This window comes from Pelodiscus sinensis, chromosome 17, assembly GCF_049634645.1.
Source record: "Pelodiscus sinensis isolate JC-2024 chromosome 17, ASM4963464v1, whole genome shotgun sequence".
Taxonomy (NCBI): Eukaryota; Metazoa; Chordata; order Testudines; family Trionychidae; genus Pelodiscus; species Pelodiscus sinensis.
Genome location: NC_134727.1, coordinates 36273879 through 36288062, shown reverse-complemented (window position 1 = coordinate 36288062; position 14184 = coordinate 36273879). Strand labels below are relative to the sequence as shown.

Genomic DNA, 14184 nt, shown 5'->3' with positions numbered 1-14184 from the left:
CCAAACCAAAGGTCAATACCTGCATCTACCTATGGATTTACAGAATAGTGTTTTGGAGGCATTCCCAGTAACAAAATTGCAAATCGATCACAACTAAAACAGACAGATTTGGAGCTGCTCTAGGATAATTCACAAATATTGTACATTAACTTGAGAAATTGGGATGTTTACTGTGTTAATATAGTAGGAGAAAAGCAGGAACGAAACAGAATGGCTCAAGATAAACGACTCCTGATAAACAAAAAGGGGTATTAAGAGACAATGCTAGAATGTTACAAGCCTGAGAATCAAGTTGAAGACTACAAAAGTTTAAAATGGGACTCAAGAGGGGCAAGTCAGTTCAGGAAATGCAGCTCCAACCCAGGACCTGCTTTGGCGTTGGAGGACAGACCTGCCTTCACTACCACCGGGATGAGAAGTGTATAGGTAATAGACATATGTAATTATTTTACTGTGTTTCCTCAGTTTTATTTTCTACTTTTAGACACAAATAAGTTATTTTTCAATCTGAAAAGTGTCAGAAGACATTCATTCCAGTCTATAAAAGCAGTTCACGCTTGGTAATCGGTATCTGGCTAGCACACCACAGCTCACGTGTCTGACTGGACTTCAAAGAAAAAGCTGATCAAACAGCAGAGGTTCTCAAACTCTGAGTCAGGACCCCAAAATGGATTATAACCCCATTTTAATGGGGTTCCCAAAGCCAGCATTAAACTTGCTGGGACCAGGGCTGAAGCCCAAACTGCACTCAATCTGGGGTAGTAAGGCTCAGGCTGCAGCCGGCCCCCCCTTTCTTCTTTCCCAGGGTGGTAACTTGTCAGAAAAGGGGGGGGTGTCGTCACAGTGCAATAAAGTTTCAGAATCCCTAAAATTCAAAACAGCCAGCTCTTGATGAATACCAAGAAATTAATGAGTAACTTAAATGACATCCTCAAAAGCATCCTAACTTTCTGTTTAAGTCTAGCGCCTCAATGCTTGCAGAGACAGAAGAAGTCTTTGCAGAGATGCTGCATACTAGTAGTTTCTCTAATGGTGCTCATTTAAGAAGTAGTATTTAAACTTTTTATGTTTGGAATTCTTTAACCGAGCACAAATGCAGGAGTGGGATTTTAGATCATATTAAGTCCAATTAGGAAAGGCTGGAGACATGCCCAGTTACATGGCCAATTCCCTGGAAGTGGTGTGTCTACTAAACTCCACACAATGCAGAAATAAAAACATGCCCCCCACATAGCAAGACAAGAAGTGGTCTGCAATTTAGTTCATCATTGTGATTAACACATAGAAAGAGATAACCATCTGTTACCTTTTCTGAGTCGTTGCTATGAACTACTAAAACTGAAGAGAGATGGGAGCTACAGCTTCCCAAATGTAAATTGGAAATTGCCAAGTTAAAAATGCCACTCAATTACCATCTCTCTTTCTTTACTCCCACTTTCAACTGTCACTCGGATTTTGAAAACTGCTCTTTTTTTAAAGTATCTGCAACGGTAAGTCAATAACATCACAAAGCTTGGGATGCAAGTCTTCATAGATGTTTGAGATATTAGTTGTGAGATACAACTGTTAAGTTGGGATCTGCAATATTTTCAGAATACCTACCTAGGCAACATTTTAATGACACTTACTGACCACAACTCAAAATGTTACATCCCTTTCTGATGCTGTTGGAGGTCAGCATAAACAGTTTAAAGTAATATAGCTTCTTAAAGCATTTGCAACAAGACATTGGTGGACTCTTGTGCAAAAAGAGTCTTCAGATTCTGAAGTACGTACAACTATTTTCATGTCAGTGGTACCACAAGGTAAAAGCAACAGCTGCACTCTAAGTCATACCTCAGGAGCAAGTACAAACGTCTGCATGAATCTGCGCACTGGCTGCATGTTATTGGAGAGTTCTCCCATCACCTGGACTACAACACCATCATTAAGAGTAGCATGGGCATCCACATGACGGATCTTTGTGTGGCAGTCTTTAAAGTTCAGTGACAGCACCTTCTTGTGGATGTCCTGCAAAAGGCAGAAAGATTCAGTTACCCATTTTCTAAGTAAATACAGTTCATGAGAAGGACCTCTATAGAGTAGATTGGAGGTAGGGGTTGAGAGAGTATCAAGTTCAGTATGAGGCTTAAGAACCTAAGAATGGCCATACTGGATCAGACCAACGTCCATCTGGCCCAGTGTCTCATCTTCGGATAGTGGCCAATCCCAAGAAGGAATGAACAGAATAGATAATCATCAAGTGATTCCTCCCCTGTCACTTATTCCCAGCTCCTGACATAGCTGGGGCACCATTCCTACCCATCTCGGCTAGTTGCCACTGATGAACATAAGAACAGCCATACTGGGTCAAGCCAAAGATCCATCTAGCCCAGTATCCTGTCTGCCAACAGCGGCCAATGCCAGATGCCCCAGAGGGAAGAAACACAACAGGTAATCACGTGATCCTGTCACTCATTTCCAGACAAACAGAAGCTAGGGACACCATTCCTATCCAACCTGGCTAATAGCCATTGATGGACCTATCATCCATGAATTTATCTAGCTTTTTTTAACCCTGTGAAGGCCAGGACTTTAACAACATCCTTTGGGCAAGGAGTTCCACAGGTTGACTGTGCAGTGCCTGAAGAAAGACTTCCCTTTGTTTGTTTTAAACCTGCTACCTATTAATTTTAATTTGGTGACCCCTAGTTCTTATATTACAGGAACAGGTGAATAATTTTTCCTTATTTACTTTCTCCAAACCAGTCATGATTTTATAGACCTCTATCATAGACTCCTCTTTTCTAAGTTTTAAAGTCCTAGTCTTTTTAAACCTCTCCTCATAGCCCACATTTGCCCTCAAAGCTCTAGAAGGCCATAGTCCAGAAGCCACAGCCCCTTGGTACAGATCTTTAAATTTTCCTCAATACTTTCACCTGTCACTGTTTTGATCTCTCCAGGACAGCCTGCTGTTTGGCTTTTTTCCCTCCTCCCTCCCCCAATTTTGATGCCACTTGCAAAATTGATCATAACTGAACTTACATGTAGGCAGCATCCAGACAGAGAAACAAAAGCCCAGGAAAACATGCTATGAGCTTGTTCCTCTGAGTGTAGACAAGAGTCAAAGAGGACACTTGAATTTTGCTTTCGTTTGCAGATGGCATCCCTGTTTGAATACCATTAAATGCTTCACCACTGTGACAGCATGACCCAGGGCACTCTGCTTCATGTGGCATTACTGTCAGGATTTCATATCTATCTACAAATTCTGTAGCAGTTCAGTTTTAAGAACATGTGACCAGTTTGCCTTCCAAGCCCAACAGAATGGCTTTTATTTCAAATTAAATTCTGAAGTCTGAGACTAGGCTTGTCCAAGATGATCATATTGCACCAATTAAAACTACAACCACCCCAAAGAGTATGTGCGCGCGCACACACCCTCAGTATCATCTAATACAGTGGTTCCCAACCTTATATATACACTGCAGGAGTGGCAAACCCAGTCACAAACTTTTGGTGGGAACAGTAACATTGTTTGAATATTTGCATAAAATCAAAGCTCCAGCCCCCAGAGCCACCATGAACAGCTGACTTCAGCTGTGGCAGCTGCCCACCACGTGGCAGCAGCTGGAACTGAAGCCAGCTGTTGTGCAACGACTCTGGGGGCCAGTGCTGGGATACAGATCGGCCCCCTGAGCTGCCACAAAGCAGTCGGCTTCAGCTTTGGCAGCCACCAGCTACATGCCTGGGGTATACCCCAGCCCTGGTGCCACAGCAGCCAGTATGGACATGGCCTGGCAGTGTGTCGCAGCTCAGCGGCCAGCAGTTTGCAGCCCAGCACTGGTCCACAGACCAGCAGTTGGGAACCACTGATCTAACAGACGGTTCTGCTTCAAACACTAAACAAGCCAGATGATTTTAGAGCAGAAAAATCATTTACATTTGAATATTTAATTCCTTGCAAAAGCATTTCACTCAGTTTTACAAATGCTTACAGATTGCCCATAGACAGCATCAGCTGGTTTTCCATTAGAATCCAAGCCACCATGGACATAAGAAGAATTCTTTCCATAAAACCTGTAAAAGAGGGAACCATTTATACATTAAGCCTTCTTGCATTAAAAATTGAATCATATTACTGGTCTTCAGCAGACAGTATTGTACAATAAAAATACTATACCTGAACTAAGACGTATTAAAGGCATACAGTCAAGATTGCTCAGTCCAAAATGTCACTTGCATGCAAATCCAAATTCCAATTTGCAAGGTTCTGAAAATCTGTGGATATCTGCAGGTATCACATCCATGAACATGGATGCTGATCCACAGCTCACTTTTGCAGATATGGATGTGGATACAAATTCTGTATCTAGAGCTCTGCTTATTTGCATATGTCTGCTTTATATCCACAGGTAACCACATCCATGGCTTGTTTTTGCAGATACGGATGGGGATACAAATTTTGTATCTGCAAAAACAAGCCATGGATGTGGTTACCTGTGGATATAAAGCAGACATATGCAAATAAGCAGAACTCTAGATACAAAATTTGTATCCCCATCTGTATCAGACAGGGTTCTACCTATTTGCAAGTATTTGTTCTTCAAAACCAAAATTCTTCATTTTTCCCTACTGCAAAGTACAGAGTTTAGCACAGAAATTAATATTCACTGAACAGGCCATGGAATTTTCTGATCCCCTAAAATAATTTAAAGGGTGTTTGAAGGCACCTGGCCAGTTCCAGATTCTCTGGATTCATTTTAGAAAGAGTACTCTGGAATTTTTCATACTCCCAATGGAGTCTAACTAAAAAACTCAAGCCACTGGTAAAGTTGCAAGACATCAGTTTTGACACACAACAATACAGGCAGTCCCCGGGTTACGTACAAGATAGGGACTGTAGCTTTGTTCTTAAGTTGAATTTGTATGTAAGTCGGAACTGGTACATATTGTAGGGGAAACTCTAGCCAAACATTTCTCCAGAGCTCAGTTTTATTCTCCCACACCTCACTTCCCTCAGTCCTTTATTCTCAAGCTGAGGTGTCTGCTGAGAAAAGCCGCTCTGCGTCTCCCTGGTCTGCTGGGGGGGGGGGGGGGCTAGCTTCGTGTCTCCCTGGTCTGCTGGGGGGAAGCAGCTAGTGCGGGGTTGCCTCACCCCGTTTGTAAGTAGGGATCCGATGTAAGTTGGATCCATGTAACCCGGGGACTGCCTGTACTCTGGAAAGTGACCTCTAGTAACAGCAGTGCTCATGTTTATTGCTTCAGTAATTTCTAGATCAAAATTTGCTCAGTTAAAACTCTTTTTACCCCAATTAACTGCTAACCCTGTAAAATTACCCCTGTTGACAATGTTGGAGCAAAAAAAATGCAACTTGACTTTTACATGCTAAGAATTAGTAAGTGGAACATGGTACAGTTGACGGCCAATTTTACAGACCTTTTCTGACCATACTCACTCTATATTGGTTTTATAGGAGGAAGAAATAAAATGTATCAAACAAAAAACTGAGCAAGCCATGCCAGCCCTAAAACCACGATTCACCTAAGAATAGCCCCAATGATCTTACAGGAGACCAGATGACTGTAGAAAGCCCATTTTTAAAAAGGTACTCAGCATGCCAATGTGTTTAAATCTCATCCAAGGCTGAGTACTTGTGCTGGCTGGAGAAACTTTAACAGGACCATATTCTGCTGGAATATGCAGTTTCCTCAAAATTTAAATCCTGAGACACATTTGGTTGGTTTTGACAGAACTTTGTTTTGGATGAAAAAAGTTCTGACCATACCCATTTTGCTATGCTCAGCACATAAAGCTGTTCAAAAACAAAATGTTGTTTTGAATTTTTTATAAATACAAGTAAAAAAAAAAAATCAAACAAAATGATTTAAATCAACCAACTATTTCTTCCCTTTTTTTGAGAATTTAGAAATTGCCAGAAGCCAGGAACCCTGTTCAGGGTCAGAAGCAGCCTCCGCCCAGGGCAGCAGGAAGGGCCCCTGCCACCTGTTTATTCAGTTAACTAGGTAAACTTAACCCTTACCCAGTTTAGAGATGAAAATCCAATTTCATTAGTTGTGTCTGCTGCAGCTGCTGTTTTGGAAAACTGAACAGCAGCACAGATAGGCAACTGAAGTGGTCAGGAAAGACAGCCAAAAAGCAGGCCAAGTAGCAGGAAACACCCCCTTTAACCATTAGAATCATCAGGTGATTTGAGGAGCAAAAGAAGAGAGTTCTCTCTTCTACCCAAGAGACAGAACCCACCAGTATGGTCCACCACAGCTCCCTATCAAGAACCTTGTCACCCTTTCCAAGCAGCTGGGATTGGTGCTAAGCTTTGTAGCATCTTCACGTGTTTGTCTCCCACACCACCATGCTCTAGGTTAATCTCTAGCCCTTGGGCTAGCAAGTGCCTTCAGGCAATATTTAGTCAAATTCTGATCATTCATAACCAGAATATTTTATTAACCTAGAGACTTTAAAAGCTACTACTGTGAAAAACTGCAGACAAAGCTTCCATTTTATAGCTCCTTCTGCAATTTGCCAAAATAGCAGTAGCATTACAGGGCAGAGAATTTTGCCAACAGGTAAGAACAAAATAAAAAACCATGGGCATATGCAGCAAACTGCCTGGGCTAAATGAGGGAGTTAGCTGTTCTACACACTTGTGAACAATTATAAATCATTTTCACTGGATACCTAGTGACATTTATGAATTAAAAGGGGTTTCAAGATTGAAAGAGTTCTTAACTTATCTAGCGTGGCAAAGCATTACCCCAAACAAGAATAAGTCTGCCAATAAATGATGTATTTATTATCAGGATAGACCTATTTAAGTCAGTACCTAGTTTAAATAATTGACTTTAACTTTAGCATTTATTCTTGTTTTTCTAAACAATGGTCGGTTTTCACTGAATGCAAATCAACGTGTTTTATACCAATGAAATACATTAGCAAAAAGTCAGTTATGGAGTGACTATCACAGTTCATTACCAACTACACGGTAAACAAACATGATTGAAAACAGGCTCTTCAATTTTAGCAGCCAAAGGTGTAACACGATCCAATGGCTGGAAGGGGAACAGACAAATTCAGACAAGAAATAAAGCACGGGTTTCTATCCACTAAGACGGGGTTTATCCAAGTGTACTCTGCGGAGCTTGGGGCTCGCACAATGGGTCGAAGGGCTCCACAAGAAAATATTAATGACAGTTGTATGACCCTGTTATTTTGTTATTCATTTTCTGGTTCTTTTTAATGAAACTATTTATAAAAGAAATACAAAAGAAATAAAAAAGAAATCTAAACTTTGTCTATTTGGGTACCTACAGAATTAAAAATCATGATATTTTAAGGGCTCCACCAAGTTTTCAGGACCCAGTAGGGACTTCACAGCCAAAAGAGTTTGGGAAATCCTGAGTTAGGGTAATTAACCACTGGAACAATTTACCAAAGATTGTGGTGGACTCTCCATTACTGGTAATCTAGATTAAATGTATCTTTCAGACAGACATCCTAACAGCACTTAATTCAGGAAAATTCTATGACTTGCATTAGGCAGGAGGTCAGACTACAGGTTGAACCTCTCTAGCCTGGCACCCTCAGGACGTGACCAGTGCCAAATCAGAGAATTTGTCGAACCACAAGAGGTCAATATTGTCTAGCACCGTGGTCACCAACCAGTAGATCGTGATCTACCGGTAGATCTCAGGGGCTCTAAGAGTAGCTCGAGCCCTCTCTGAACTGCATGCCTGCGCAGTGCATTTACATTAGATTTCCTCATTTGAGGAGCAGCTACTCACCGAGCAACAACACAGGTGAGTAGCTGTGAGGAATGGTAGGAGCTGGGAGGCCGGGAGGGCTGAAACACCCCAGCCAGCTGACTGTGGCTTTCAGCTGAAAGAGGCTGTCCCGCACTCCAGCTGATCGGCAGCTTCTCCTCTGCGCCTGCCCACATGGAGCCTAGCTGAGCGCCATAGCCAGCTGGCCGGGCAGCCGCTTCTCTTCCCTCCAGCCCGGCTGCCCTGCGCTCAGCCCAGGGAGGCTGCGTCTAGCTCCAGCTGTGTTGGAGCAAGCTTCCCAGGCTGAGCGCAGGGCAGCCAGTCGGGAGCGAAGAGAAGCGGCTTCCCGGCCAGCTGGCCATGGCACTCAGCCAGGGTGCACCAAGCTCCACGTGGGCTGGCACAGAGGAGAAGCTGCCTGGCCATCTGGCTGTGGTGTTCAGCCCAGAGGAGGCTGAACCACGCTCCAGCTGGTCGGGCAGCTTCCCTTCTGCACCTGCCCACGTGGAGCTTGGTGCACCCTGATTGAACGCCATGGCCAGCTGGCCGGGCAGCCGCTTCTCTTCCCTCCAGCCCAGCTGCCCTGTGGTCAGTCTGGAGGGAGCGCAGGTCAGAGGCTTCTCTCCGTGACTGGTGTAGGGAACTCCCTGCCCCCCAACCTTGTTCCCTCTCCTCTGCCCCAAACCTGTCCCCTGCCCACCTGGCCCCCCGTTCCCTCTCCCTTGCCCCCCCACCCCGCTGCCGAAACCTGCCCCACCCCGCTGCAGAAACTTGTCCCCTGGCACCCTGCCCCTCCTGAAGAAACCAGTTCCTTCTGGCATCCTGTCTCCTACTGCAGAAACCTGTCCCCCTGCCTTCCGCACTACAGAAACCTGTCCCCCTGCTCCCCTCTGCAAAAACCTGTCGTCGTCCCCCAGCACCGTGTCCCCTGCTGCAGAAACCTGTCCTGGCACTCTGCCCCCTCTCCCCTGCACCCACTGGCACCCTGTTCCCTGCCCCAGAACCCACTAGCACCCCTCCCCAGTACTGTGTCCCCTGCTCCCAAATTACTTTTCTATGGGTCAGTAATAGAAAAGTAACCCCTCTATGGCTCTAGTTTCCCCCCTTACTGACTAGTCAATTAGTTGATTAAACACAATTTAAAATCCCTAGCCAGACCACAGACTGCCAGACTAGAGAGGTTCAACCTGTAGATGATCATACAACCGACTCTTCTGGCCTCAATCTAGGAGTATCCAGGATGATACACAATACAATTGCTTAAATAAAGTGTGCATAGGTATACTACAACATACACCAATGGAGGTTTTTAAATTTTTACTTCTTTATTATGTTAGAAACTGAGGGATGTGTTTCTTATTGACTAAATGTTTCCTGAGGACGTATATCAAGCGGCATTTGGACAGAACAGGAATTCTGTTACAAGCATTCAAAATGCAAAAGGGCCCATCTTTTAAGTTGAATGAACTTATCCATATTAAAATATTCTCTCTACACTAATTAACCTATAACCCAAAACTGATCAAAGAAAACAGCTTTTCTGCACAACAGAAGCCAGAAGTAGACATTTTCCTAAATATCAATATTCACTTTATAGTAAAGACTGAAAATAGAAATACTTAATGTAGTAGGAGACATTGACAGTTATAATGCTTGAGCTGATTGTTAAAGTTAAAAGATGTTTTTCCTCTGAGTCTGCATACAATATAGAATTCCAGAATGCTCTACTTCCTTACACTTCTTGGGACAGTTCAATGACATAATGTGTCTTTTAAAAATAATTTAGTAGATTAAATTAATTTTAGACCTTAAAATAGGTTGCCATAATTTCAAATTTAATTATATCAATTAAAAACTTTAATCAACCATGGTTTTGAAACTAAATCTTAAGAATGAGACCTGAATTTAGTAAACAAGCTTCAGGCTAAACAGAACAGTTCTCCAAATTTAAGCACTATCCATTAGAAATACCTTAGATTTAAAAAAAAAAAATCCTCTATGCTGTAATATTTTATTTTTGGTCCATTTGGTCGCAACTATGAGAATTAATTTAATGTAAGATTAGAGTCCATCCAGCAAAAATTAGCACATTAAAAGGTATCCAAATCTTGCATCAGGCGAGCCAAAAGGAGGGTTTTGTTACAGTTTATAAACACGAAAGTATTGTTAAATACATGCAAAGAAAAACAAAGTGAAACATTAAGCAGCATTACCTGTGAAGATAGTCAGGTGCCTGATTGAGCAGAGTATAATACTGCCTCACAAATTCCCGCCCGACCAGCAGGGGACTTGGCTTCTCCATCACCATTTCTTTGGTCAACTGAAAACTGAAAAACAAAAGCTTCATGAAAATTAGCTCACCATTTCATTGTACATATAGAGCTATGATACAAGAGGAAAGTATAGAATTACAATGAAAAACAAACACTGACATCTGTGGTTAATTTTAACACAATAATGTAATCCACTTTAATCGATAAGGTCGTACTATCATCAACTTTAAGGGGGGAAAACAATTGTGTGAACTTCATTTGAACAATAGGATTTCTGTCCATTTTTTTTTTAATGAGGAAGAATCTAAGTGTCTTAAATTCCCAAATACCCTGGTAGAAAGCATACAAGTAAGGTTCTTCAAGAGGATTTCTTAAGTGGTTAAGTCATTCACAGTAGATCCAAGCTCTATTTACCTTACCTGACTTCACAAGAAGAAAAATGTTTAATGGGACACTTTATGCTACTGTAATGCAATTCTGAACTCTCTCAAATTTAAACAGGAATACTGGATGATATTAATGCAGCCTAACAAAAGCGAACTCCTTCCCACCCATCTTCCCCACTTAGCTCATCATGTGTCAGCTAAATCCAACAGATAAGTCAAATGAGTTACAGCATACCCAGCCTAGGGCACGAACAAGTCTATTTATTTACTGGATCAGTAATTAAAAAAAGAAAATCTTTGCTGCTCAGAGAGATTCACAAAACATCTAGCCTCTTTAAGAGAACATGTGACCCCTATATGCTTCCCCTCATTTATTCATATAAAATTGGTGCAGGTTACAAACCAATGCCAGAATTTTCTTGCTACCAGTCCTGAGAGCAAGTCGATATTGAAACAAAGCTGGGTGATTGTTGGGTCACACATTACCATTACAGCGAATGGTACTAGGATTTGTGCTTAGTCTGTTGTTGATGTATGGCAGAATACATGACAGCTGGCTCTCCTGCCACTGTATTAGCTCTGCAGTGCTGGCAGTAACAACAAACTTGGCTGGCTTTTTATAAACAGTTACCCAAGAGTCACATAAGGAGCAGCATGCCATCTGAAAGACACTTTTCCAGTGTACAATAACCTAAACCCTTCTCCCTGCCCCCCATCAGTGCTTTAGGAAGGGGACATGCCTGCACCCCCAACATCCTTCACTCTACCAGAACTTCACAACCAAGTTAATCAACAGTGCATTTTAGACCAATTTCATTCTTTTAAATTTGCACTACTAAAAATAGATTCAGGGCTGGAATCTGGTCTCCTCTAACAGCTCCAAGGGGCCATAACTTCCTGGGGAATATCTCCAGCACAGAAGCAGCATAGAACCTACATAGGCAGCCCTACTCTGCCCTCTGGCAGAATGCCAGCACGAAGGTATATTAAAAAAATAGCTCCTCTGAACATTCTGTGCTACAACACAACCTATAGATGGTCAGGGACGGCTACACTAAGTCAGAAGGGCCTCCGGAGCTGCTTTAACTTATTCTGGAGACCGCATCAGACCAAGCCCAAGAGGTAGCCCAGATACACAGTGACTTGGCCCTCTACCTGGACTACACTTTTGTGCTACACCTCTGGAGAAGTTCAGCATAGGATCTCAAAAAACCCTCCCCCAAAACTAACATTAAAACAGCCATTTGGTATGCATCAAACCAATTCAACAAAGAGTCTGAAAGCAAGAGTCAACAGTTTTTGTATTTGACTGAGGACAAAAACAAAATTTGGGGATTAGAATGGTCCCATTCTCAGGGATGAGTTATCAAGATGTCCTGATATTATTCAAGCATAAGTTATGCATATCATCTATCTGTCCCTCTCCCTCCCTCTATATATATATATATATGTATATATTTTAAGACATTTGTGCGTCTGTCTGCAAGCCCGTCCAAGAGCCTGTTTGTTCAGGGAACACCTCGTAAACAGTAGGAGCTAGGATCACCAAATTCAGTATGCAACTTCCTTTTATCCTAAGAACTAGGAGTCACCAAAAGAAATTAATAGATAGCAGGATTAAAAACAAACAAAAGGAAGTTCTTCTTCACACAGCTCAGTCAACCCCCAGGACTTTAACAGGGCTCGAAAGAGAACTAGATAAATTCATAGAGGGTATTAGCCAGAATGGGTAGGAACGGTGTTCCAAACCTCTGTCAAGAAGCTAGAAATGGGTGACAGGAGAGGGATCACTTGATGATCCCCTGTTCTGTTCACTCCCTCTGGGGCATCTGGCATTGGCCACTGTTAGAAGACAGGACACTGGGCTAGATCAGTGGTCCCCAACCATTTGATGTTGCCAGGCACCAGGGGGCATGGCCGTTCGCCCACCACGCGCCTGGGGGCGGCAACCCCTCCAAGTGCTGTGCAGCTGGGGCAGCGCCCCGCCCACCCCCCAAGCGCCACACGCCCAGAGCGCGGGTGGCCAATCTGCGGTGCGCCCGGGGCCAGCTCCGGCACCATGCATGCGCCACATGCCGGGGCCAGGCCAGCCCCGAGCACTTGGTGGGCATACACAAATGCTGGCGCCTGCGGGCACCGTGTTGGGGACCACTTGGCTAGATGGACCTTTGGTCTGACTCAGTTTGGCTGTTCTTATGTTCTAAGATGAGGGTTTGCTTGTGCCAGAAAAATACTACAGTGCAGAGTAGCCATTGGGGGGGAGCCACACAAGGAAGACAGTCACCAGCTGGGATCAGAGCATGGCATCTTGTCGGCCATGGTAAGTGGGTCCCCCCCACCTGAATTCAAGAGTTAAATAAATAAAGTTAATGACCTCTGCCCAGATGCATTATACCCAGTTCCAGCATACTTAGGTTCTGATCCTATACTGCCAGAAACCACAAGTGTGTTTTAGGCAAGGTTATAGACAAGAAACCTCATCAAGCTTACACTGTGCAAAAGTCTAGTGGTCTATAACTAAGGCAATACCAGAATCATTTAGTGGGACAAATACTGTTTCCATAGGCATGCAGAGGGAATTACGGGCAAAGTTGAGGATGCAGCAGATACAAACAGTAATTTCAAACTCCAAAAAGGGAAGTCACGAATATCACAAATTCTTAAGTCTTATTAGATGCTAAATATATTTCAGCTTTGTTCATCTGATAGCCCACAAGATGCCTCCTTCACTGCAGTAACCAAACCATGCAGACAAGGCTTATTTTACATTTGGCAGGATTTATGAATAATATATGCAAGTATTATGGCAGTCTCCAAAAACTCAGCTCTGACCAGGACACGACTGTGTAGTATGAAAATGTAGAAAATAATCCTTGCCCTGGAAGACAGTCTAAAAGACATGAAAAACAAAGGCTAGGGACAGGGATACAACACAGAAAAATAATATGGAGAGTCTTGATATAGTTTTGTAAGTTAAACATTCAGTTGTTTAAACTGGGATGGGGACAGATGAACAATGACAATGATTGCAGCAGCACGAAGGAGTAGGAAAAGGCAAGCAGGGAACAGCTAGCCATGACAGGCAACGAGGGATTTCTAGGCACCACATTAAAGATTTATCTTCCAGTTTCTTAAGATTCTATAGTGGCTGAAAAGCTTATATCAGGAATTTTGCCTATGCATAAAGCAATGGTGTGGGAGAGACTTCAAAAAAAAAAGGGGGGGGGTTAAAGTAGGGTTGTCCATCAGTTAATGGCATAACTTAACAAAAAGAAATCAATTTTGATTTAAAAACAAAAACAAAAAAAACACACAATTAATTACACCCTAACCAATAGAATACCAACTGAAGTTACATTGAAAGAGAAGAAAAACATCTAAATATATTGATTTCTATTACACAGAATGCAGTGCTCATTTTAGATATTACAAATATTTGCACAATAAAATAGTATTTTTCAATTCACTTCAATTACTGTAGTGCAATCTCTATCATGAAAGCATAACTTACAAATGTAGTGTGTTCTGTTATATAACTGAACTCAAAACCAAACCAATGTCAAACTTATAGTCTTTAAAATCCATTCAGTCCTACTTCCTATTCAGTCAATTGCTAAGACAAAGAAGTTAATTTATATATGGGACACACAGCGGCCTGCTTATTTTCATTGTCACCTGAAAGTCAGAACAGCTGCTTGCGTGGCATTTTTGTAGCTGGTATTGCAAGGTATGTGTGACGTGCTAAACATTCAGAATACTTTGGT

General features: G+C 42.5%; 1 protein-coding gene across 2 annotated transcripts in view; it reads right to left on the bottom strand.

The window, feature by feature from the left end:
* Positions 1-14184, bottom strand: part of G3BP1 (G3BP stress granule assembly factor 1) — a 44963-nt gene that overhangs the window by 13284 nt on the left and 17495 nt on the right. For both annotated transcript variants that reach the window (XM_075900587.1, XM_075900588.1), the window contains exons 2-4: positions 9975-10088; positions 3978-4059; positions 1837-2010 (exon numbers count right to left, since the gene is read on the bottom strand). In XM_075900587.1, coding sequence (XP_075756702.1) covers positions 1837-2010; positions 3978-4059; positions 9975-10069 — 351 coding nt within the window. In that variant the 5' untranslated portion in view covers positions 10070-10088. The remainder of the gene's footprint in view (positions 1-1836; positions 2011-3977; positions 4060-9974; positions 10089-14184) is intronic.